Source organism: Branchiostoma floridae, chromosome 17 (genome assembly GCF_000003815.2).
Source record: "Branchiostoma floridae strain S238N-H82 chromosome 17, Bfl_VNyyK, whole genome shotgun sequence".
Lineage (NCBI taxonomy): Eukaryota > Metazoa > Chordata > Leptocardii > Amphioxiformes > Branchiostomatidae > Branchiostoma > Branchiostoma floridae.
The window spans coordinates 17,404,155-17,429,505 of NC_049995.1; the positions used below are offsets into that span (position 1 = coordinate 17,404,155).

The following is a 25,351-nucleotide window of genomic DNA, read 5'->3' on the forward strand; positions in this document are numbered from 1 at the left end:
AGTGAAATGTTAAGATAGATGTCTTAATCACATATTCAATTTTTGAAGCAGTTAACTGCAAGAGTGAGATTTTAAGTGATACTCCACATATAGTCCTATCCGCCCCTATGATAATGATCTGCAATATTCATCCTAATACGTGTATAATCGATACGCTTTTTCAGAGACCTCACTCATGTCACGTGACGAGAAGAATTGATGAACGATGGCAGATGCTCTCTGAAAGCTTATCTCTAGTCGTGAGTATTAGCCTACTTTTTCTATATTCAACTGTATAACTAACATCACAAACATTATATACATACCCATCAAAAGCCCAAGTGGAATTCATCGTAAACTAATATGTGCCTACCTGAGGAAGTTATTCAGGTAACAACAAGACAACATTCAAAAATCGCATGTTTTCAAAAGCTGTAGTAGTTCTTACAATTGCGTTTATTTGTTTTTTGTCGAACCAACGGAAGGAGATGTATCTTACCGATGGAGACGTGTGGGTATGTGTCTAAGATCGGGTCGATGAATGTCTCCCTGGTGAACAACCCGGGTATCTCTCCCTTCAGCATCACGGGCCGTCTGATGTCACTGCCTCTACTCTTTAGTACCTGTGGCAATGGAAAAGATATTACTCAGAATACATTTGGGAATGACCATGTCTGATATTATTTTACAGTAATATAAAAGATGTATACATGTAGTAGAACAAGTTGCCATTGCGTTGGGTCATCATAAATATTACCTGTGCAAAACTACATGGAGGGTATGCGACTAGAGAATCGGAATTTAGAGCAGAATAAGCACATTCACGGTTTCAAGTAAGCACGTGTAGCGACAGGAATTGTAGGTAATATGTCAAAAGTGGAGGCCCCTGAGACATATCTGGACTCTGTTTGGCATTAGTCACGACAATGGTCTAGAGAAGTCTATTTACAAATCATGGGTCTTAACCTTTGACATATAACCCACAATTCCTGTCGCTGCACATGTGTACTGGTAACCGTGAATCTGAATGTGATTATACCTCCTACCTGTAGGGATGGAACTAGAGCCTCCACGCTGTGAAACTCCAGCATGATACCAAAATAGGGAGTCAGCCGGAGCCAGTCCTCCAGCGTGTACGCGTCACTTCCGTTTCCGGCCCTGTGGTGAGACATGACGGGAACGTTGTCGTCCCGGATGTTGACGTCAGCTTCCACCATCAGAATAGGACGACCTGTAGGGTGAAAGTCACCTTCATACGTAAGCTTCTAGGGTCAATTTTTTCATAGCTCTAGCCTTAGCTTAGACTTGTAATATCCATTTCCATGGAAAATGAAAGTGAAATCTTCCAATATAACATTCCTAAGACAGTGCATGTTGTAGACCTTAAGGACCGGTCAGAAGACCATATTTTGACGTCACCTGATTCAAAATGGCAGCATCATTTTAAAACTTCTGTACCCGTCGTCATTTTCTGCCATAATTGAAATCGCTTAAATGGACTTTTTGAATCCTTGACATACTGAGGTACTGTGTGACACTAGGCTACTATTTGTCTGGCAATCGCTAATAGATACTATCCATGAAGAAGCTAGAATATGGAGAAAGTCCAATGTCCAATGGTTACACATGCCTTTAAACTCTTTGGTCTATAGTTGCTCACCATGCATAGCTTGTTGGTGGTACGCCGGGAAGGTGTTGACGCTGTGAGCCCAGCGGATGTCCAGCCCGTCCCGCCCGTACAGCTGGTAGGTCGACTGAAAAAAGTTGACCAAACCGCCTCCCGTTCCTGCGCCTTCTCTCAACGCGTCAACTACATCTCTGGAGAGAATGATTGAATAAATGAATGAATAAAGGAATGAAGGAAGGAAGAGATGGATGAATGGATGAATGAATGAATGAAAATGAATGAATGAATGAATGAACGAATGGTTTATTGAACTAAGGATGAAAGAACATTTCAGTCCCTATGCTTGATTCCAGTTAAGGCTAGGGTCACAATTGGCCCGGTGCCCGTCAGGGATGTAGCCCCGGCCGGGCTCTGAAGTCGGGCGGACACCGGCTGTTTACCGGCTGTCGTGGTCACAATCAAACGTTGCCTTCGCGCTGCCCCATGGGTGTCCCGGAGTGTTCCGGCGGGCACCCCGTCATTTTTCTTTTAAAAATTTCCACCTTCCTAGGTTCGTCTCCGGCAGACACCCGTCAAATGTTCTGACGGTGTCCTGTAGTCACCCCTGCGGGGTCCGACAGGGTAACGTTTGTCTCTCACAGCCCGGTGGGGCAGTTATAGGGTCCCTGCCGTATGCCCTGCGAACAACGGCAGGGAACCAGGCAGGCTCCTGGTGGGCACTCGTCATATTTAAGGGGTATAAAAACAAGCATTGCCTGCATTCACTTAAGGTAGTACATCACTGAACTTGGAGTACTGTCGGGGTCCGTTCACTGCGGCACGGTTGTTTTCGCCAATTTTTCCTCGCACTCGCACTGACGTGCGGCACTGTTACGTTTCTAAACTAAATGAACATGTTTTTGGAATTTTTAATGTCGGCGGATGACTTGCCAAACTGTTGAGGCCTATATCTTTTATATTTGTAAAACGAAAAAAAATGGCTTATGGGTCCGAATGATTGCAAGTTTGGCGCTTCCGTCGGTCAATTGCAGAGGAAACGTCCTTCTTCAGCCAAACATCTTTCTTCAGCTTGTTTCTGTAGTCTGGGGTTGTAATATCGTAAAGCATAGTAGCTTTCTATGAAGGAGGCTATCTGTTCGTCCTGCTTCTCAGTAATGCAGCCTACTGTGTGGTCTGTTGTGTGGTGTGTTGTCCTATCCCCCTCTGTTGCCCTTGTCTGCAGAAGTTTCTGTTGCTGAATTCTTCCACCTGCCTAGTGGGCTAAGGGCTGTCCCTTTGTCTTCTCCTTTCCCTTGGTATAGCGCTATGCACTTATAACTCCACTGTAATACGCGTATGAACTGCACTGCGATACGTGTAAGTTCACGGCTTTTGTCCTTTCACGTGATCTGTGACGTCACATATTTGACCCGGTTTTACGAATTGCACACTTTTATTCTGTAAACCTGGTCTTTGACGTAACGAATTTATTCCGACAGACTGCCGGCAACCGAAGGGGTCCCTCTCGGTGTTGTCACGATTAGGTCGCGGGGTGGTTGTACGAGCGGGTCCCCGGTTCATTTTAAGTCAGACTTAAATTGAACCAGGGTCCCGGCCGGGCCTCAAAATACCCCGGCAGCCGCGAGGTGTCCCACTGGGCAACGCAGGGGTCACGCCCGAAAGTGCCAAAAAACAGCCCGTGAACTGCCCGGCAGGGCCCCTTTTTCCAATTGTGACCTAAGCCTAAGGCGGCCATTTTGGATTTCCCGGGGTCATCCGGGTCATTGCACCTAAACGAGGCTAACATGGCCATGACTGCGTTATTTTCTTACAGACAACACGCCATCAAAACTGAACAGTCACTTATACTCTCCAAAATATAATATTGACCATTACCTTGGACCATCGTAGATCAGCTTCCCCCAGTCGAATTCGCTCCGAATGACGGGAGAGATCGGATTTTGCGACGCCACAGTTAAGCTATAGGCATGGGACTGACCGAGCAGCCATTTTACGGCAGGTAGTGACGTCTCGATGACATCAGCTCTGAGGGTGAAGCTGATTGGTTCGCGTAGCATGTCACGTGCTAGCGCATGCGCATCTTCAGCTAACTTCTGTGGGATGCCGGTTGCCGGGGTAACGTTGACAAATGAGACGGCAGAGCTGACGCCTGGCGGGAAGAAGTTGTAGATGGTAGGGTAGACCAAGTGGGGGTCCAGGGGTTCGGGTTGGCTGTTTGGGGTTCCAAGCGGACGGCAGCTGACAATGGTGGGGAAATCGATGTGCGAGGCGTGGTTCTTGATGATGTTCATCACCTAAATAACAAAGATGAAGAAATGATAGAATTAAAATCATAGCAATGATAGAATTAAAATCATAGCATGTCCAGGACAAAAGATACAAAAGCCGGGAGTCCTGCTGCAGCATCTTGTTAAGCGGCCAGGAGGCAAAAAGAATAAACCATGACCTTTACCTCTACGTCCATAAGAACTACCCACAATTATTCATCCACTCACTCACCTACTCACTCAGTCACTCATGACTTACTCACTCACTCACTCACACACTCACTCATCCACTCGCCCACTCACTCACTCACTCACACTCACTCATGACTTACTCACTCACTCACTCATGACTCACTCACTCACAAACACTCACACACTCACTCACTCACACTCACTCACTCACTCACTCATGACTTACTCACTCACTCACTCATGACTCACTCACTCACAAACACTCACACACTCACTCACTCACACTCACTCACTCACTCACTCATGACTTACTCACTCACTCACTCATGACTCACTCACTCACTCACTCACTCACCACTTACTCACTCACTCACTCATTCACTCACCCATTCATTCATTCGCTCCATGACCCACCGGTACTACTGCGTCTGCGCTCCAGAGGTCCAGTTTCGGCACTACGTCATGCTCGGCCGCCATGATGGTTTCGAACCACTCTTCGAATGTGACGTGACTGTCGTTGACGGGAGGACGCGCCATGATTGGCTCGTTGGTCTGACGTTCGGTCCCGTGACCTCGGAGGATGATGTCCCCTTCCACTATGTTGGATTTAGCTGCATGGATATATATTATATGATCATCCTCAACATTCTCTTTCATGTCACATGTTTTTTTCTTGTGTCACCGAAGAAAATTTAGATTAGTTCGTTCGTTCATACCCTTGTTGTGCCAAGTGGCATATAGGGTAGCAAGTTTTCTTGCTCTTAGGTAGCAGAGCAAATTTTTACAGGGAAGGGTTGCGAGCTAGCCCTTCCACTTTGCTTGTGTCACCTCCCCCGGTACCCCAGTTTACATCCTACCGAAATACGGGTGCAGCCCCAACCGAGATACTAGTATCCTACTCAAGCGGTATGAATAATGTAGTGATTATAAAAGAAAAAGGGAACATGGTTCTTGTTATTTCATAGATAAATAAGATCATAAAAACAGAAACAGAATCCATCTTACCGAAAATGGCTTCCTGCAGTGCTGCTCTGCTATTGGTCCTTCCTAACCACGTGAGTAGGAGGCCGTCCCGGCGTGCCATTGGGAAGAAGAACAGAGGGTTGAGGCCGGTCACGTTGGTTTTCAGGGCTTCTTTCAAATCTTCCAGTTGCTGCGAAAAATGAACTCCACTTATTGTTCAACAAAAATGTGTTTTCCTTTCAAATAGACGCTTATAGTATCCGATAAGTATGTTAACTTAAGAGCGTCCCAAATTCATAGTTATTTTTATGGCGTGACAAGACTGAAATTTTCAGACATTATCCTATAAAAGTTGCCATCTTTGGCAAGTATGAAGTAGAGTTCGCCGTGCCCCCGACGTTGTGCCCTTGGGAAGACACTGAACCAAGGTGTAAACCTGGGTACCTGACTTCGGCCAGGGAGGTAAAAGAGAATACTACCTTTACATTCTGTCTGTGCTGTGTATGTGACACTGTTAATATAAGTTACTAACTTGAGTGCAGTGCCGCATTGTCATTGTGTGTTCAAAACGAAATAGAAAAAAAAAGATGTCTGATTAACCACCTGTTTGGGGAGGTCGTAATATATCCGTGACGATGAGACGGCGTGACGCAGACGGATGACGTCATACAGTCTGTGCGCGTCGCCAAAAGATGTCCACAATGTCAGGGAATACCTATAGAATAGGAAGATTTTAATTCGGTCTTAAAAAGTTGTTTGCGTGGTTTGGAGGCTATTCCATCTATTTCACCAATGTACTGTATTGTACATTAAACTTGAACATTTTCTGGAAATTAATGTTATGGCGACTCACTGACACATCTTTCTTGCATTGTCACTCATTCCTATAATTTATTTCTCTACTAGATATATTCCTCTAATGTAACGACTACTATGATCCATTTATTGTAGTTTTTTTATTGAAGGTTTTTTCTGTAAGTTTGTGGGCTGCTGTTACCAGCAAGAGCTACCTTAGCTGGCCTAGTGTGATGTCTTGTTTTATTTATAGTAAATGCAAATACAGATTTTATGCCCCAAACTCATATGTGATACCCAGATCCTAACTATACTGTGGACTGCTGGGTTTACCTCTCTGATTGGTCCAGCAGCCATTTCAAATTTACCAGCGACTGTCCAATCAGAGAGGCCCTGATGGGAAACGTCACAGGCTGACGTAAGTCCTTAGTAACGGCGTGCATCTCTTCCACCATCTCCCGCGTGTACCCCTCGTTCTCTCGGTCGTGATAGAAGCCTGAAGGGGAAAAGGGCATCCATGAGTAGGTTCATCATTTGAAAAAAAATCTAGGGAGCCCAAACCAACACCACTTACTCGAGCTCGAGAGCTCCCACTCATGACCTTAGCAAGTCCGCGCCAATCTTATCCATCTACATAGCATGTCGACAACACAATATATCAAAACCGGAAGGTCAACTGCTGTACCATTTAAACGAAAGGATAGGGGGCAAACATTTTATCATTTCAAGGTTTCATCTTGACCTACTCACATACTTCATACAATCCACATAGACCGACTAGAGTTATGCTGTCCATCCACAAACATACATACACACATACAGACACACATATATACATAACCTTCTTGATGAAGGTAACATGATCACACACTTGGCCTTACCGGTTTCCCATCCGAGCGATAGCGTGCAGTTTGGGAAATGCTGGTTTACTGTTGAGAGAAACTCTGCTGCAGGGACGAACGTTTCGTACTCCCCCTGTCCGGCATTAGGACCCGGCATGATATCAGCGTTCAGCCACAGGGGACGGGTGATGTGGTGTCTGTGGCTGTGTAGTATCCTGCCGGATAACGACATAAGGTAATATTCAAATACAATTCAATCTCTGCAACTGAATAAAAAAACGGAGATTAACTTCTGGACGTTTTGACTGACATCACTCACTCTTCTCGAAACGGTGGAGAGCCCAACGAATCTCATGGATAGAAAACGGATCTCTTTACGCTTTGTGCGCTTTTCTTTTTTTTTCTTTTTGTGTCTTTTCAGTCATATTTTTACATTTTGCATGTGCTATATTCCAATTACGAAGTCAAGGGTTACCTAAATCTAACTTAGGTCACAGGAACGTCGCAGTGCGATCGCCATTGAGTGGAATAGGAGCCTTATCTGATTATTAGGCCACACTGGCATAATCTTACGGGTGACATCTTTCGGAGATTTGACACTAAACATCCAGTCCTTTTCTCAGGCTCTTTTATTATGTTCACCTCGAGTAAGACCGTAAGTGACAATGGTTGCCATTTCAATAAATATGTTTTCATTGCAGAGAAGAACAATGACACTAGGGCCCCATGCCCTGACCATGTGCCCCTTAACCTAGGAGGGCAGGTCCTTTGGCAAGCATAAAATTGTGATTGATGTTACTGGATCTCATGTGGCTATGGCCACATCTTTTTAGAACACGCGCGCAGATATCATCAAAAAATAAACTTAAGTCAGTTTGGTTTTACCTTAGGGTTGGAGCTACTGCTTCCAGTGACTTGAAATCCAGCTTGATGCCCTTGTCCGTCTTCAGCACAACTTCCACCCACTCTTCCACCGTGACGTCACTGTCCACCACGGGAGGGTGGGCTGCCACTGGAACATCCGTCTGCGCAGGCGTGCCGAACCCACGGAGGGTGACGTCAGTCTCCAGCATATGGGTGTCGCCTGTGAGAGTGGAAAGAAAGCTTCACTATAATGGGGAGGTACATGATAACAATAACGTAAATCGGGTTAGATAAGGACACTAAGCATCACGTTATCGCCTGTGAAGGTGTACAATTCTTGGTGTGGATGAAGGAACAAGTGGAGATAAAATATTTTGTTTTCAACCCCCTTTGACATACAGCATTTGGAAACTATTTCGTGCGCGAGTAAAGATCATAATTTCTTTTGGTGACCCACCCACGAAAACATCCATAGTGCTCATCGTAAAATCATTTCAAACGACGTGTTAAATTAAAGGACGGTAGACAAGCTTTCTTGTGAGATGAAGCACGGTGCGAATCATAATCAAACAACAGGTAAATCATCGAGGGAATTCTCGTCACTTTCTCTCAGGGCCTGATCACATACAGCGCCGGTATTCCCATATCATATAGAGTACTGTTGTAAAGGCTTTTACTAGTCTCCAGACTGACTATGCTGGCTATTATATGGAGACTAACTTGCCAGGGAAGTTTTGCTATTGAAAGGTTTGGCTGGCCTCACAGGGAGAATGCTATCCTTTCACGTCCCAAACAGAAGTCAAGTTCCCATTTTACACCTTGGTGGAGTAAGTCAAGTGTCTTCCCAAGGACACAGCATTGGTGGCATGTCAAGATTCGAACTCGGGACCTCTGGGTTTTGGGCCAAACAACCTGTAGTTACGCAACACGACCCTACATGCGCTTATGAGATTTAATTGTTGTTATTAACCTTTTTCATAATAAATTATTACCTACCAGCGACTGCCTCGGCTAGTAGCTCCTGGCTGTTGACTGCGTGTGACCACGTGACCTCCATGGCGTCATGGCTCCCGACACTGTAGTAGACTAGAGGGCTGACATCCGGGGAATGGGGAACTGGGGAGAGAAAAAAACGATGTATTATCTCAAATTAAGTGACATTGGCTTAAATTTCTTCTGTTACAAGTACACGTATTGTTTATATCCATGTCATGGTTCCCGACACCGTAGTAGACTATAGAGCTGACGTCCGGGGAATGAGGCCCTGCGGAGAAAAAAATCATCTCAAATTAGGTGACATTTGCATGATTTGTTAAAGCAATGCTTGATTTGAAATCAAATCAAGGATCAAAGTTCATTTATGCTATACTTATCTTGAAGTACAGTAGTTCGTAGCCCAGCCCAATAATATTTACATAGGGTGCAAAGACCTTACGTTCAACACGATGTCCGTCCCCCATTGTTGCACGAAAATAGCTGTTACTTGACTGTACTGTTGTTTAGAACGCTCTGTTTATGGCACCCTTAACTGACCTCTGCTCTCACAAGTATTTAGTATCTAATCTCATGCTGACCCTTACACAAAGCACACGGTAGTCTCCATTCACAGACTTTTGGAGGGCAGCGTTTGTTATTTTAGAGAGCTGATTCGCAATGTTCAACACAGTCTAGGATTGAGTCTATGCCTATAGCTAGATGCTCTTTCATCGAACCTAGCCCCCCTTTTTTCAGCATGTAGACGGGACCGCTCTATAAGTCTTCCTTTGCAGGGTTTTGGAGTGGCGCATTTATCATTTGGGGCACAGAGAGCTGATTCGCATTTTTTCAACACTGGCGAAGGTTCTCTTTGCGTAGAAAGGAATTTTTGCCGCTCCCAGACTACCTTTTCCAGCTTAGTCAGGTTTCCAAACCGAGGCCCAACGGGATGTTTAAAGAAACGACAAATTAAAACGTATACCTAGAAATATGCAAAAATTATGCCTATGAATCTTATGTTGACATTTTGTGTATTTCGATGTTTTGTACATCATTCTTTTCCCTCTCGATAGCTGCTCGGCCGGGCCCCGGTTTGGAAATGTGACCTAAGAGAAATTCAGCCCATCAGAATTTCCCTCCCAAAGAAATAAACACCACTGCTCCAGAAGTCTGCGAGGGAGGCTAGCGTTAGTATGGATAAGTGTTGGTTACTGGTGACACAGTTAAGTAAACAATCCACTGCAAACACATTCCGCTGTTAGCAGGCCCTAATCGATATATGGTTAATGTTTACCGTACGTTTAAATTTAGGTTTAAAGGACGGTAAAATACGTTTTTGGAAAGCTCACACGCAAAAAATATGGACGTAAATTTTCAATTTGAAATAACTGACCTTATTGTTTAGACTCTTATCGTCCAAAATCAAAGTCCGATATTGCGCTATAACTTTTAGGCTGACTAGAAAGTAACGTGTCTTAGTTCATATATCAGTTATGGTACAGTACAAATACCAATAGTCTACGACGTGCATGTACACGTACAAGATATAGCGGCATTATAGGGCATATGGGCCCACTTAGATGTGTACTTTACACATGTCCACGTCTTTGATAGACAGCTGACATAGTTTTTAGTTTGATTATGACAGTTCGCGTCGGTATTTTAAGGAGACATGTCGTCCTCCATGCATCTAACAAGAAAACTGCGGTCTTAGACTATGCCGGCACCCTCACTGCGTCCTCACTGCGACTTATATTTGACATAGCAATCAGTGAATTTCATAGATAAAGATTATATTTCTATTCTTTGTGTTCTTTTATCATTTCAATCACACTAAGTCTTGTATGTTGTACATTTTATTTCAATCATGAACGAAGCTGAGGATGACTCTAATTTAGGTCGCAGTGAGGTCACAGCCAGACCGATGTCATGAAGTAGTAGACATACGGTTAAACCGCACCCTTGGAGTCAGGGTGACATACCCTTTCTTCTGACTGAATACAAGACGGGGTGCACCAGGTCTCATGACCGGGTGAATGAAGTGAATCACCGTGTAGCTAATTAATCTCCAAGCAGAGGTTGAGTCGCGTAGATATAGTAGTAGTCGGAAAAATTACCGGACTTTTTCCCGACTAATACAATAAGTATATATCTACGCGACTCAACCTCTGCTTGGAGAGTAGTTGCTAATACGATGTCTTGTGTAAGTAGACCTTACTCTTTCATCGACCTATATTCCAACTCACCTGTCGGCACACCTGTCGGCATGGCGTCAGGTAGAACCAGGGGTGCCGCCGGCAACAGGAACAGCGTCACCACCACAGCCAAACCGACGACTAGAAAAATAAATGCCAGAACACCGACCCAGAAGAAATCATTCCTCCGTCTTTTGATCGTCTCCACCTTAAAACCGTCCTTGTCGTACTCCATGGTTTTAAGACGTCAGTTCAGAACTCAACTTTAACTCAGGTGAAAATGAGTACCTAGCTTAGGCCGTCCCTCGGATAGGACGTTAAATGGAGGTCCCGTGTTTGAGGAGAGCCACACCTCTAGCTCGTAAACGAACCCACCACGCTTATCAAAAGGAGTAGGAGTCCTTCCCGGTGTGAGTGGATCAAATGAATCCGTCAGGATGTTCAGTTTGTAGTCTATAGTACATATAACAGGCGTGCTTCGTTACGAAGCAGTTTTTTTCTGGGTTAGAAATACAAACAGAACTGAGGTTGGGCGAACTTTTGCCCTCTCTGCCGGTGCCCGTACGGTGGTTACACAAGTGTTTGCTGTATGTCGCATTAGCGAGCTTCGTAAATAATCAACTAAATCTTGTTATGTACATTGTATTGTTGTGTGGCACTTTGTTCGCACAGTTATTGACCTTTGACCTTAAAGTGGGTGTCACACCGGATTGAGCCAGGCATTCGTTAAGTAGCGTGAATTTGCGATTTTTTTGGCATTGATCTTATATTGTTTCTTGTTATTGCTTTTGTCAACTTTTTTGTCAACTTTTTTGTCGACTTTTTGTCAATCCCTGCAAATCCTGTTTTTATTATTTTTGACCACTGTACATGTCATTGGTTCAGAGGCGATTGTGATTTCCAACATAAATTTATTGGTATCATTTCCCAGGCTGACAACTACACTCATGGCTACAACATTACGATAGGTGCCACTGTACTGTACTATCAAACTGGTTTCAACTCTAGAACTACAGTTATGCCTACAGCACCGCTTGCAGACTTGATCAATCTTTAAACTCTCAAAATGGGAGAATATAGCTAGATACATCAGATTACTCTACAGCAAGTAAATTTCATGGATGACATTAGTGCTGAGTTTTCGGCTGAGTTTGATTGCCTTGATTTTACTTTTGACGCCGGCATTACAATGACAATGACAATGACAATGACAATGCGGTTTATTCCATATTCATGCCCCCTCTGGGCTAAATGAAGTAAGTCGCATACAAGTAGACTAATAGGTAAGTTATTCTATGTTCTACTATTTTCTACATGCTTCTTCCCTCTTCTTTAAACATGTGAAAACGAACTTACAGAGTCCTTCTATTAAATCGTAGTTAGCTAATGACAGTAGAAATTTGAAAAAAGTCTTCCTTCGTTAGTTGTGCACATTTACTTTACAACAGAGGTTGTACTCAGAACAGCAGACATTGGCTGGTCAGAGCTCCCTCAAGTTTGCTGACTTCTTCAGTCGACATGGGGATGAGGTTATAGTCCGCCATTTTCTCCTGGAATACCTGAGAAAATAAGGATGGACGTGTGAAGAAAAAATAAACCGATACAAACATATCTACAAAGACATGGGTACATGGTACACGAAGTCCTGTAGCCACAAATAAACACACACGCACACACACGCGCGCACGCACACCCATACGTACACACATACACATGCGTACATACACACACACTCTCTCTCTCTCTCTCTCTCTCTCACACACACACATGGACACACACACATGCATACACAAACACACACACACATACACACACGCACACACACGTGCGCACACACACACACACACACACTCTCTCACACACACACACACAAACACACTCTCTCTCTGTCACACACAAACACACACACACACACACACATATATATATATATATATATATATATATATATATATATATATATATATATATATACATATATATATACATATATATATATATATATAGATACATACACAAACACAGAAACACACACATATATCTACTATCAAACTACTACAAACAACTATAAGAATTTAAAGAATCATACCGCATATGTATCAGGCATCTGCTTCTCTGTGACGTGTAAAATGCTCCCATTGACATATATACAGTTACACCCGATCTCATCCGGGACCCACAGCGGCTGGTAGGTGTAGTTGGAGGCCTTACACACGTCCTGTGACAGACACAAACAAAATGGAGAACAAATCAGCCCCTGCAGTTCCAACAAAGCCGATAAATGGCCCAACCCCACAATACTTACTCTCCGTCTCAAGAGTTATCTTCCAATCAATTATGATTGGGGGGAGGGGGATTTATTCATACTGAAAGTGTCCCTAGCTCTTTTCAATGAACAATGAACAGTGAACAGTTGACCAAGACGTAACGTCCACTTGCCAGAATCGTGTATGTCGGATGAGCGACACAGCTGGAATCGAATTGCCTCACGGCTAATCTATTTTCAGAGGCAGGGCCACAAAATGTTGCTGCACTTGCGTATTCTACACCGTGACACAACTGATACTGACCTCCCATCCAGGTCTGCCCCACGTGTTATCGCACACAGCCATCACTCCCGGTGCAGCCACAGCCAGGAAACCCTTCAGGTGGAACTCCGGATACTCCACAAATACGGAGTGGCACGGGTAGTCGGGGAAAGTCTCCTTCAGGATCGTGAAACCCTCCTCGTTGGTGGATACAGAGTCGCCGCAGAATATCTCCTTTCCTGTGAAAAAGGACAAAAAATAATGCTAATTCACTTTACCCTTATCCACGGGGTAACCTATATCCGTTGTTTAAAAAAAAACGGTCTACCTCTCGTTACTGGATACAGAGTCGTCGAAAAATATCTCATTTCCTGTAAAAATTTAAAAAAAGACTAACGCTAGTTCACCTTTTACCCACGGGGTAACCTGTAAGATGGCAAAACTTGTTACTAGATGCAGAATCGCTGCAAAATATATATCCATCCCTGCAAAACTTAAAAGCGAAAAAAAAACGACTAACGCTAGTTCACTTCTATACACGGGGTAACCTATATCCGTTTTTTTTAAGAACACACTTACCCCGCAGTGCCGCACCGGTGCCCCAAGTGCAGTGAGATAACACCTTAACGTACCTGTAAAGATGACGTCACCGCCCTCCAGAGTGGCGGTATCGCTCTCTATGACGTGCACCTTCAGTCCGAGGTCCCGCATGGTTTCCTCCATTATGGTGGTCTGGGGAAATAAAGCCAGGATACATTTTTTTGTGTGTGGCGTCGTGTTGGTCTAATGATTGGGTCAACTTTGTCGTGGTACACAAAATTCCTTATTTGGATCCATGTCAGTGGTTGGTGCTGTCATGGCCTGCTTAAAAATCCAATAGCATCACACAACGATCGCACGACCTATGTGACCGCGCCCTTAATTTTTAGTGTTCATCGCTTGAATCAAATAAAGCAAATCCAAACTACTAGTACATGGCTAACCTCTCCCCGCCTAGTCTCGTCTGCAGGCCGTGTTATGAGTGCCGTGTCCCCGATCACCACACAAGGGTCGTCCACGAACAGGCAGTCCGGCCGTTCCGGGTCCTGGGGGAGAACGGTGACATCCAGCCCGAGGTCGCGCATGGTCTGCACCAGGAGCCCCCACTCCGATTTGCACTTCTCCACATCCAAGGGTTCCTTCGGAAAAAGGGAATGCGAGTCTTTTTGCGAGAAGGCTTGAGAGAGGATAATACTGATAAAACGAGCACGTTAAAAAATCCACCCCACTTATCGAAATGAGTATTGGTCCTTTCCGGTGTGAGTAGTTCAAAACCTACAGTCCCATGGTAGCACCTTAGAGGGCAACAGTGTCGTATTGAGGTCACCGAATGGCAGCTCGCTCCAGACCCTTACAACTTAGCCCCGACTATTGTAAGCTCCTAGCTCGCAATTCAGCCCCCGGCTGTTTTAAATCTCTCAGGTCGCGACGTCTAAGGTATCTGTCAGGTCTAAAATGGTCAGGTATGAAAGATCAGACAAACAAGTGTATAGCTGAGAAATAATCAAAAGGACAACAACAAAGACAACAACTACCTTGGATGCCCGGCCGCCAGTGTATGAAGAGTTTGTGACACTATCTGACAATTCTCTCACTACTGCTCGCATGAAGTTAGGAAAGTTCCAGGTGTCAGCCATTTCGCTTGATTTTCTAGTTCGTCTTATAGTCTGTTGGCCCTTCTACTGAATAAAAAGGGGGCGAGGCTTTTGTTGTCTGGACTCTCAAGTTGTAAAACGGGTTTAGGAGGCGATGTTTGACCCATATTCATTTTATTACGTGATTTGTCTGTTGTCTGTTCGTGTCACAACACGGTAATCTATTAGAAAAATTGGGAATGAAATAGGAAGATACGTCGATGAAGGCTCGACATCCAGGTAATAAGATACGCCAAACATCAGTTACTCAAAGGACTGAAAATGATTCTGTAAACGGTTAGACGTTTCAGATGATATCCATTATTTTTCGTCGGTGACACTGGCGAAAGATGTATATTAGGAAAATACTGAAAAACAAGCCCTTTTTGTTATTCTTGGTTGATATTGCAACCAAGTGTTGTATTTCCGGTCTGTCAATTCTGACTTAACTGGTTTACATTGCAATGCAGTATAGGCGGCGCTGCTTACCATTGTTATTGCAACCATTGTTATTCAGTAGCAAACCGACCCGATCACGAAACTATTAGTTGTTAGGTTTTCATGAATGCACAAGAACTAATTCATAAGAAAGCTTCCGACGAACACTGGAATAAGAAGACTCTTTTTACACAAACACAGCTTTATTTTCAGTGACGCTTTGTCGACCGTCTGTCCCCTTACTCGGGGTAGTTCTAAGGGTAATATTGACTGGTTCACGTGGTACTGCAGCTAGGTGTCGCTGCTTACAGATGCGATAACAAACGGAAGGTATTTACATATTCAGTGGTTGACGTACACTGAGGACAGTTTTGAATTCATGAAAATTTAATGAAAGATGTACATCTAAAAATAGAATGATGTGAAAAATATCATACATTTATAGGTATACAATGGATATATAACTGCATAGGATTGTATTTCATATAAAGATTGCATTTAGAATAGAAGTCAGATCTTAGTTGCACATCTATTTTCACTAATAGTACAGCATTTACAGTTATCAATCATAAATCTATTAGATGTAAAAAAGAAATCACAAAACACAGCAGACTCTCTTAGCGATACACACTCTTCCTAAATTTACGTCTGTTGCCAATAACGCAAATGTGATGCTTGCAAAAATGTTAACATTTTCATTTCAAAATGACAAGAAAGAGTGGACCTGGTCCGGGCACGTAGCCCGCGACGATGATGATGATGATGAGAAAGATTCCTATATACAGTGTTATTAAATGAGGGTTAATGGCAAAACATTAACAATATTGTGAAGATTTCAATATTGCAAAAATACAGCAATGGCAGTGCTTGAATGCTTGTGCAAATTATTCCTATTCCAATTCCTTGGTGTAGGCTTTGGGCTGTACGTAAGTACATGTACGTACTTTCATTATGTACATGTACTCTAGACTACGTCTTTTATATATAAAAAGATATACACAATCGAAATCTGTAGACACAGTAAAAGTTACATGTAAACATTAAAGATATTTCCTATCAAATTATGCATATTTGCAATGTTATTCGCCTGTAGACCATTTGTTTGATACAATGCAAGACAAAGACAGCCCATTCATAACTATTTCTTCCTATATAATATCCTCAAGTAAGTGATGAAAAAGTATCATGACAAATATATAGAAGTTCAATTAAAAGTTAAATACATTTTATGCATATCTCTGGTTTGCATGGTTTTGCATAGTTGACATTTGAAAGCGACGGTCCCGAGTTTGTTCAGGTCACAAGGGTATAGAATGATTGTCAAGTTTTTGAACATTATTTCTAAACATTATTTCTAAACATTTCAACAACTGAAATATAACACTGCACCCCAACCTACGACTGCTTATTTGTCTAGCATGCTGACCAGGTCCGCCCTCCCCATGTCCTGTAGAATGGTCCTCAGGTTCTGCAGGGTGCAGGGTGTCGTCCTGTCATGGCGGGATGTTGTTCTATCATGGCGCGCTGTTCTCTGCCAGTGACGTAACACGATCTCCGCCGCGGGAAGGTTGTGTTGTGCGCTGCAGCTGTCAATCAGGAGGATGTCACCACTCGTCAGGCCTGTCAGCAGGGAAATACGCATCATATAAACGAATTTGATATTTCAACGCAATGAAAAATTTTTCAGGAATACAGGACGACAAGTTGTTTTTGGTCAAGTCGCAATACGAATTGCTAAATCATTATCGTAAATACAAATCTTTGTATGCTTTTCGCCATATGCATTAAGGCTCCAAAATGTATTGGCGCAGTACGAATTGTTATATGGAAAACAAGATGCAAAAAGCGCAACAACAATCATACGGTCTACAGCTACAAACTACAAAATCGATGTACAAAAGAAATCATACATTCACAATATCCGTCAGTCATGATACAATCAGGTAGGACTTATCATGGATTTTTTCTTTATAACAAAACTTTCAACATAAGTGTATCTCACCTAGTCTGTCAGCAAGGATCTTCCAGTTATTGTGTGTGTTGTAGAGCTCCAAACAGAGCTTAGAAAACCTGCGGTACGGGATGTCCAGGTTTCCCTCATCCACAATGACTTTCCTGAGCATCTGGTCGATCGTGGTAGCCACCTGTTTGTTATTTAAAGCGAAAGCTATTTAGTTAAAGCAAGATATTGACAAAGTCTGCATAGATCTATCTAAGTTCAATTTTTCGAAAAAAAAAATGGTTTCAAGACAAAACATTCAAACCCACGATGGCACAATGGAAATATAACCTTTTTGGTGAGGTAAAAAGAGCACATAGCATCAACTTTATTTCTTGACTTCTTAGGGCCTAAGATGCAATTTCATCTTTAATAGTTATCTAGATGCAGGGGATGCACTAGATTCATTAATTTGCATGTTAAGAACTCAAGTTTGCTTCACCAACCTCGTTTCCCTCCAGACTCATGGCCCTCAGTTCTGCTGCATCAACTCTCAGTCCCTCCCGGTTGGAGACCTGTCCTCCCCTAGAATCCTCCTTCACGGTAGCTTCCACCATCGTCCCCGTGATAGCACGGAACCCACTTTCTGACCGATGGCCTTCCCTGGAAGACGCTGATATGTAAGGATGATGTAGGTTATTGTTTTGCCCATTGGAAAGACGTTTTGTAGGATCCGTTGAACTGCCATTTTGCGTTGGTTCAGTTCCAGTACTATAGCTTATCATGTCCTCCAGTTGGGGGCAGTTTCTGGAGTTTAGTTGACGAGGTTGAGAGCGGAGGCTGTGAGGCTCTGTTGCGGTGGACCCGTCCAGACTCACGGACCCTCTGGCATCTGGGAACCTTTGCGTGTTGATTTCAGGAGAGCTTTGTCCTGTGCTTCTGGGAGTGGGTCTTGCAGTTTTGGGATCCGTGTTGTCATCTGCAGCTTGTGGACAAGTTGCCTCATTGTTGATGATGATCTGGTCAGGAAGACTGTTTGCAGATGTTGGCATCGCCACGTGCTTCGCTCCCTTACGGTGATCATGGCTGAACTTTGCAAGAGAGCTTTCTTGTTCTGCGTTTCTGAGGACGCGTCTCGCAGCGGAAGCAACTTTTGGATCCGTGTTGTCATCTGTAGCTTGTGGGTCTGTTACCTCATCGTTACGGGATGTCACCTCGTTCAGACAGAACATGTCGTCAGAAGGACTGTCCACGGGAGTTTGTGTCGCTGCGCTCCTCGCTAGTGTGTGACTACCGAGGTCGGGGATTTGTTGAAGTTTTGGTCTTTGCTTGGTCAGCAGTGGTCTCGTGGAGTTGATGTTGTTTTGTTCTTCCTCGTATGAGCTGCAAAGGGAGGAGGTTTGGACGGGAAGAACCAACGGGGGCTGAGCAATGTGTGTCCTTGTACCTGAAAAAGTAAAACCAAAATTCATTTTCAATGTCTTTCAATATGTTTCTTTGATATCTTGAAGACAATGCCAATAATCAATTATAAGCTTATTATCAACTTCAGTATGCATTTATCTTAATTTTGTAAAACTGATTAACATAAAGTTTCATAGGGCCAATTAAACGTCAGTGATAGAGACATATTCTAAACTTTCAATTATTTATGGTTTTCAATATGTCACTGTTTCTAAACATTTTCATCGACGAGTATGTCTTCATATTGCTTCGTTTCACAGCTATTCATATAAAGTTTCATGTGATAATTAGTATGGTTAAAATAATTTGTTATATTTTGAAATAGCAAATTGAAAAAGCAAGTCAATAATCCAACCCTGAATTGACAAAGATATGATTGACAAAAAATCTAAGAAGAAAACTAGTGGGTGTGCCGTTTTCCAATAGCATAGCAACATTTAATGTATCAAGTTCTTATTTGTTACATTTGTACCCACCTGCTGCATACCCATTGAGTGGTGGCAAAGGCATCTATTAGAACAGGTGCACATACATAGTGTTAGTGAGATGATCAAGTGTACATAATGCTATATAACATCTACATTGTCAAGTTGAAAAAACATTGTGGCTAAGTTATAAGCGCTGATTCTTCTAGTCACCCTTACACAGTTATATTACTAACGTTTATTTTTTACTCATGCTTATAACCTGTTTACGCAAATAGACCGTACAAAAGAATCGATTCACAGATAAACATGGCAACTTAATTAAATGTAAATAAGGCTCATGATAATAATGATTGTATGGAGATGCCATGATTGTCATAATTGCCAGTAACACTTACCCCTTCGTGCGGTCGACCTATGTCTTCATTTCCGACATTCTCTGCAATTGAAATATGGACCATGCGCTTAATTATAAGTGATGGTATATATTTATCAAGATATTTGATGAATATGATTAATATGATGATAGCCATGTCGTTTAATGTTTGTACCAAAATGGAGAAGATTTAAAAAAATAAACCATCAAGCTATAGATAGTTATAAAAAAAGACAAACGCCATACCTTCCTCTGTTTCCCTCTTCCGTCTCTTACGAAACCAGACCAAAACCACAACTGCAGCTATCACAATGATGAAGATCACCCCTCCAAGTACGCATGCGATGATGGCCTCTGTGTTCAAACCCTCACTTTCGCCGGATGGGTTGGGCTGCTGAACAGCCTCCAGCCCCAAAGTCCTGTCCAGTTTTGTTGTGGAAAACTTCTCCTCTGTTGGCACTGGAGTCCGGGATGTGGATGGATGAGTTGCCATGGCACCTACTGAGGGCGTGGTCATAATGGTTGTCATGGCAGCCGATGTGGGCGTGGTTACAGCGGTTACCATGGCATCTGAAAATGGGTTATTGACGCTTAGAAATCGATGAGCTGAAAAAAGTTGTGACGTTAAAACGTATATTTCCCTCTATGTTAAGAGGCCCGTTTTTGCCTTTACACTCTAGAGAACTTTTGAAGACTTTTTGTTTATTACGAGTTCAGTGGATGGCTGGTCGCCATCCGATCCTTGGATCTATCCGCTCCACCAAGATGGGGCCAAACTTATAATACCTTCCATACTCCTTTCACATCAGAGCCCATTTATTTACCTTCCCTCAACCGAGGTTGAGGCCGATACCGACTTCCATACACCTTTGACTCTTTGCTGACGTCACAATTCCGGTCTGGATGTGTGACATAGACTTTGGGTCATTACAGTTTAAAAACGATCAAAGGACTAAACGAAAGCTTGTTGGTAAGCGCTTTAATTTTGTGTATGGTTACAAAATATTCCTTGCTGTAAACTTACCACCAACTTGGAGGCGAATGTTCTTCCGTCCCTGTCCGATGGTCCCGCTCACTGAGCACACATAGCTGCCTGCACTGTCTGGTATAGCCGTGAACTCGGCTGTGTAAGAGCTGCCTTGTGGATTTTGTGTCCCCTGAATGGTTTGTCCTGTGTCCTCGTGAGTCCAGGTGAAACTGTCGGGACTCCCGTCATCCACAGAACACGTGATCGCCACCTTCTGTCCGATAGTTGCCGGGTTAGGAGAGGCGCTGACTGTGATGGCTGAAAAAAATGTGGTATACAAGTGAGCCCGTTACCGGTATCAGTTGATGTTACAAAGTCCTAACCCCATACTGTGCATAGAGAGTGCTTAACGGTAAAGAAAACGAATGAGATGAGATGAGCTGAGAGATTGGAAAATATACGTGGAAGATATAGAAAGAGTTGAAAGAGAATGTAGGAATGTAACATACTTGCAAGGGAGGAAGAAATAAAGGAAGGACGAAAGGTAAAGAAAGAAGCAGGGGAGAAAGAAAATAGGAAAGAAAGAAAGAACGAAATTAAGAAGACGAAGAAAAAAGACGGGCCAAGCCACCTAAAATGTAAACGTATCTGGCTGGACGAAATTGAAAACAAAAGTTTTCGTCTCACCAAACACTCGTAACTCCATCCGTGGCCCCGGAGCGACCCCTGGCTGTCGGAACTGGAAGTACCCTCCCGTCACGGCGTCGCTGGGCCTCAGGTCCGTGATTCTAACCGCGGCCGGCCCCTGGTGCTGCCCGGGCTCTCCACTAGAGATCAGCGACATCCGGCCTCGGAACTGCTCAGATACGCTCGCCATGTCCACAACGAAGCCTGGGAATAAACAGTTTAGGTCTGTGTCTTAAAAAGCGTTGCCGATCCTTCAACCCCCTCTTGAGTTGTTCTCTTTCAAAATCTGAAACTATACCGGCTCCAGGAGCTAACCCTAACCATAAACAAGAGCTATCTATCACTCAAAATTCACAACCACCATGTCCAGAACTCGAGATATCAAATCCGGAATTTCTGTTGCAGTACCGTAATACGCCGCTGGAGGAAAAAATCTAATCATGTTACACATGTACCAAATATGAATACAATCCATTCATGCCTTCTAGAGTTATGCTGTCCATCCACAAGCATACCTACATAAACTATTACACAAACGCTAGCGAAAAAAAACTTCTTAGCGAGGGTATTAATGAAGACCTACCTGCCGGCCAGTCCAATACCGTTTGGTTTGTGCCATCAGATCTCACGATCGTCAGCTCCAGCCTCTTGGTTTCGTCAAACTCAGGAAAACTGGTCAGGCTAAAGAGCACCGTTCCACCTTCAAATCCTGTGGGAAGTAAACAATGGAGAGGTCAAGGTCTTGAAAAGATCTCAGGACATCTAGGATAAACAAATTTATCTATTTAGTTTTACCACATTTGAGGAAGGCTTAATATAACAGGTGATTATTACGTTTTTTTTTTCTAAAGATGTCAACCTGGAGACCAGACAGTAAGGGAAGAAAAGGACCCCTACTCTTTGGCAGGACAATGGATTCCACCGGTGCATCTGTCCTGATGTGCAGCTTGTACTGCTCAGTACACATCTTGTGTGTTACGCCTTAAGTCAACTTACCTGTTATGCAAACAAACAAACAAACAAACAAACAAGCAAAAATCTTACCTTGCACGTCCTCACCATGGACACATGTACAGCAGCACAGAAGAAGAAGGATTCCGCAAAACACTACAGTTCTGATGGTAGCCATGTCTGCATATCTTTTTTCTTCTAGGGCTTGTTTTCAAACAATACTGGTGGGGAGGGGTGGGTACTATGTAGCGGCTGTCAGTTGTGGAGAATCCTATCAGTGGTCTTCAAGGCATCATCTTGACCAGAGCTGGGCTAACTCCTGTGGTGCCCTTGGGTATACCTACAATCAATATAGAAGGCAGCGTTCCTGAGGCGTAGCCAAAAACCATGAAATGTTCGAAAATAAAAACACATCAGCGCAGTTACATCACAACTCGCTAGGACATCGCAAATACTTTAGCTATATGCCACCCAGATTTGTATCTGCATCTACATTGTGGCCGCTCTGGCTGTATATGTAACAAAAAAGAAGGCTCCGGCTCTAAGGCGTCGCCAAAAACAATGTCAAGTCTCAAAGTAAGCGCAGGTAATTGCAATTCGTACTTAAGTCGCTAGGACACCCTCGAGCCATTTTGCCACATTCCGTAACAGTTCCTCTTGAAGTGAAAGGTATTTGTTACACTAAAATCACGACATTATGCAAACAAGACAAAGGCGTACTGAAAGGTGGCTAAACCGATACAACAGGTGAATCAATGTTTAAAACGTAAGTCAAGAAGCAACAGTCCGGGATAGTCATACAAGTCGACTTGGCTTGTATTGTTGACAGTCCCGTGCATGCTTGTTTTTCTAATACACAGCATCTAAGCTTGGTCAGAACACTAATTAAAAGCTACTGGGTCACTTAATTAACTTAAATTACTTCAAATGATATAACAAGTTTCTCGATGTATACATCAAGGGTTTAACAATGGCGAAACACAACAAAGAACTTGAAGGCGGAAGTGAAAGGTATCAAAAAAGTTGATCGCGTATAGCAAGTGTTGGCGACAAAAGGCACAGAACATTGCGTTACAGGTGCATATTTAACCTAAATACCAGACCCGCTAAGCTAAAGGATATTAAAGCTTGTTGAGGGGAAGGCCGCATGCCCGCTGTCATATATAGTTTCCATGATATTCAATCTACCGCAATTATGTGGTCACTTGTCAAACTTGGTGGCCTGGGGCCATATGGCTTCCCTGCCGAAGTTATTTAGCCTACCGTGTGCTGGCCTTGCAACCAGGCTAGCCGATATGCTAGTATACAAGAGAACATCAAAGCCTACTCATGGAGTGAACGTGTTTTGGCTAACAAAGTTAAAAGAGATTGTAGTACATTGTACCTGTTGTCACCGGGTCTTCTTCCACTTTTCAGGTAACTTCAACACCTTGAGAGCACACACCGTCTCCGAGCACAAAGGTGACCACCTCCATATTTGGTCATGCTATGCGCTGATTGGTCGGGTTGCCACTAGCTTCCCTGCTCCGATTGGTCAGTATTTTTGGTAGTTTCGATATGACGTCAGTTGGTGTTTGTAGGCGTGCCCCTTTCACATTCATAAAGTTTGGGACTCTCCAAGGCCACTTGCTCCAAGGCTAGAGGTTTAGGCCCCGGCTGGTTTTCGACATTGCAATATTTTTCAAGAGGTAAAATACAGGAAAAATCATGTCCATAGCAGAAGTGCTGACACGATCATCTTGTCAATAGGAATAAGATAAGAGGCAGTATCGGGCATGTGGTAGGTTGGCATTGCTGGAGTGTAACAAAATGATAAAAGAAATAGTTTTCCTGAAGTTAGGCGAAAATAACTGTGGGCGTTATCAATAAGATTGATTTGCTGTGGCCTGTATTAATATCATCTGGTGTATTTTGTCAGCCAGTAGGTACCCCAAGTATGAGTAACTAATGAGGCTGTTTAACGTGGTGGATCGAGGGCCAGGGATCGGGTGTACCAACGCGCCACGCGGCCGTAGCTTTTAATGTTCCAACATTCCGACTGGACGGACCCATTATAACGGGAGGTTTTTCATACTTTCGTGGTAGAAGACATGAAGAAAGTGGAAGAAACTTGAAAGCGGATGAGACTGGAGTGACACCATCGCCCCCCTCCCACCCGACACATCCGAAGATGGCCAGAAGTTGGAAACGTGTTTTATTGGCGGTATTTCTGCTGATGTTCGGGGGTCTCACCTGGGCCGAGGACCAACAACAACAGACGCTGGAAGGTGAGTAAAGTCTTGACAGTTCATCAGGCATATGATATATAGCTTCAGGCAGATTGTATCATATCTGTGAAGCTGAGAAAAATGGGCAGTTCCATAAAACTTGAATGTGGAGGGGGGTGGGGGTGTAAGAGGTAACGTTACTGTACAAAACCAGGTCAGGTTTTGTCCTTACACTTGTCCTTACCCTTCTTGCCCAGTAATGTTGTTGTTGTTGTAATGCATAGATATAGTAATAGTGACTTTCCAGAAATCGCCTTCCCAATGAAAGTTTCCAATCCGAAATTCAGAAGAAAAGTACCTTATTGCAGGCATCCATATACATGTACTCTGCATACTCTTTGGAATAAACTGTTTATTCTTTCTATTATCTTAATGAAAGTTAACTACTAGTACATCCTGGTCAGTTTACTTTCAAACGCAAGCTAGATGCCTCCAGTCCAAGCACTGATATTTCTTTTCTTGTTTTCTTCACAGTTTCACTTGGTGGTGTTCTAGTTCTCACATTTCAACCTTTTGACAGAAATAAGATGTTTCTTGTCAAAAGGAAGGAAGGTGAAGTTACTAACATCAAGGTGCGGACCTGGAGTAGCTGGACTGCTGGTACGTTTAGAAATCGTTTTGCTGTCTCTTGTTGTCACCATCGTGTCTGTGACAGTCCGTCTATTCCTATGGCAATAAGTGGACCCATGTCATCTTTTCTAAAGTTCCCTGGGTTTAGATACATGATTAAAACAATTAGCAACAGACTACTAGTATTTGTACATATATATATTTATAATGACATCCTCTGACAACTTCAAAAATTTGTTTACACTTTTTAAGAAGAGAGAAGAGACATACATAATAACAGTGTACAAAATACTTTTCTGAGCCAAGTTGCACAGTGTGCAACCTGGGGCAAAAATAGGTTGCACAGCTGAATTTCAAGTTGCACCAC

At 43.3% G+C, this 25,351-nt stretch overlaps 5 protein-coding genes across 5 annotated transcripts in view; 1 reads left to right on the forward strand and 4 right to left on the reverse strand.

Annotated features, from left to right (window-relative positions):
* Positions 1-35: 35 nt before the first annotated feature.
* Positions 36-11,033, reverse strand: LOC118404421 (protein FAM151A-like). The gene is made up of 13 exons (XM_035803492.1): positions 10,751-11,033; positions 8,526-8,645; positions 7,551-7,749; positions 6,705-6,880; positions 6,157-6,319; positions 5,632-5,743; positions 5,071-5,218; positions 4,480-4,676; positions 3,482-3,900; positions 1,640-1,797; positions 1,026-1,210; positions 479-602; positions 36-55 (listed from the first exon to the last, which is right to left on the reverse strand). The coding sequence occupies exons 1-13, from the start codon at positions 10,932-10,934 to the stop codon at positions 36-38; spliced, it is 2,205 nt and encodes a 734-aa protein (XP_035659385.1). The 5' UTR covers positions 10,935-11,033.
* A 2,209-nt stretch (positions 11,034-13,242) lies between these two features.
* Positions 13,243-13,955, reverse strand: LOC118404422 (N(G),N(G)-dimethylarginine dimethylaminohydrolase 1-like). The gene is made up of 2 exons (XM_035803493.1): positions 13,860-13,955; positions 13,243-13,466 (listed from the first exon to the last, which is right to left on the reverse strand). Exons 1-2 carry the CDS (start codon positions 13,948-13,950, stop codon positions 13,243-13,245), a joined length of 315 nt encoding a protein of 104 aa, XP_035659386.1. The 5' UTR covers positions 13,951-13,955.
* Positions 13,956-14,156: 201 nt separating this feature from the next.
* Positions 14,157-14,985, reverse strand: LOC118405153 (N(G),N(G)-dimethylarginine dimethylaminohydrolase 1-like). Its single transcript, XM_035804579.1, has 2 exons — positions 14,802-14,985; positions 14,157-14,405 (listed from the first exon to the last, which is right to left on the reverse strand). Exons 1-2 carry the CDS (start codon positions 14,901-14,903, stop codon positions 14,172-14,174), a joined length of 336 nt encoding a protein of 111 aa, XP_035660472.1. The 5' UTR covers positions 14,904-14,985; the 3' UTR covers positions 14,157-14,171.
* A 4,426-nt stretch (positions 14,986-19,411) lies between these two features.
* On the reverse strand, positions 19,412-23,581 carry LOC118404423. The gene is made up of 7 exons (XM_035803495.1): positions 23,532-23,581; positions 22,241-22,487; positions 21,780-21,905; positions 21,197-21,400; positions 20,567-20,827; positions 19,789-20,112; positions 19,412-19,428 (listed from the first exon to the last, which is right to left on the reverse strand). The coding sequence occupies exons 2-7, from the start codon at positions 22,323-22,325 to the stop codon at positions 19,412-19,414; spliced, it is 1,017 nt and encodes a 338-aa protein (XP_035659388.1). The 5' UTR covers positions 22,326-22,487; positions 23,532-23,581.
* Positions 23,582-24,314: 733 nt separating this feature from the next.
* The window catches only part of LOC118404424, a 104,422-nt gene continuing 103,385 nt past the window's right edge, over positions 24,315-25,351 (forward strand). Inside the window, exons 1-2 of the mRNA XM_035803496.1 lie at positions 24,315-24,414; positions 24,889-25,014. Of these exons, the coding sequence (XP_035659389.1) occupies positions 24,318-24,414; positions 24,889-25,014 (223 nt within the window). The 5' untranslated portion in view covers positions 24,315-24,317. The remainder of the gene's footprint in view (positions 24,415-24,888; positions 25,015-25,351) is intronic.

Bases quoted from the DNA above. Each gene is read 5' to 3' on its own strand.
- LOC118405153 (XM_035804579.1), bottom strand. From the start codon at position 14,903: ATGGCTGACACCTGGAACTTTCCTAACTTCATGCGAGCAGTAGTGAGA. The intron at 14,406-14,801 runs GTAGTTGTTGTC...CTTTTTCCGAAG, and splicing joins CTGGCGGCCGGGCATCCAAG to GAACCCTTGGATGTGGAGAA.
- LOC118404421 (XM_035803492.1), bottom strand. From the start codon at position 10,934: ATGGAGTACGACAAGGACGGTTTTAAGGTGGAGACGATCAAAAGACGG. The intron at 603-1,025 runs GTAGGAGGTATA...CCATTGCCACAG, and splicing joins CTCTAGTTCCATCCCTACAG to GTACTAAAGAGTAGAGGCAG. The intron at 56-478 runs GTAAGATACATC...TCACTCTTGCAG, and splicing joins ATACCCACACGTCTCCATCG to TTAACTGCTTCAAAAATTGA.
- LOC118404422 (XM_035803493.1), bottom strand. From the start codon at position 13,950: ATGGAGGAAACCATGCGGGACCTCGGACTGAAGGTGCACGTCATAGAG. The intron at 13,467-13,859 runs GTACGTTAAGGT...CCTTTTTCACAG, and splicing joins CGGTGACGTCATCTTTACAG to GAAAGGAGATATTCTGCGGC.
- LOC118404423 (XM_035803495.1), bottom strand. From the start codon at position 22,325: ATGGCTACCATCAGAACTGTAGTGTTTTGCGGAATCCTTCTTCTTCTG. The intron at 21,401-21,779 runs GTAGGTCTTCAT...GTTTATTCCCAG, and splicing joins GGTATTGGACTGGCCGGCAG to GCTTCGTTGTGGACATGGCG. The intron at 20,113-20,566 runs GTAAGTTTACAG...ACCCATTTTCAG, and splicing joins CATTCGCCTCCAAGTTGGTG to ATGCCATGGTAACCGCTGTA.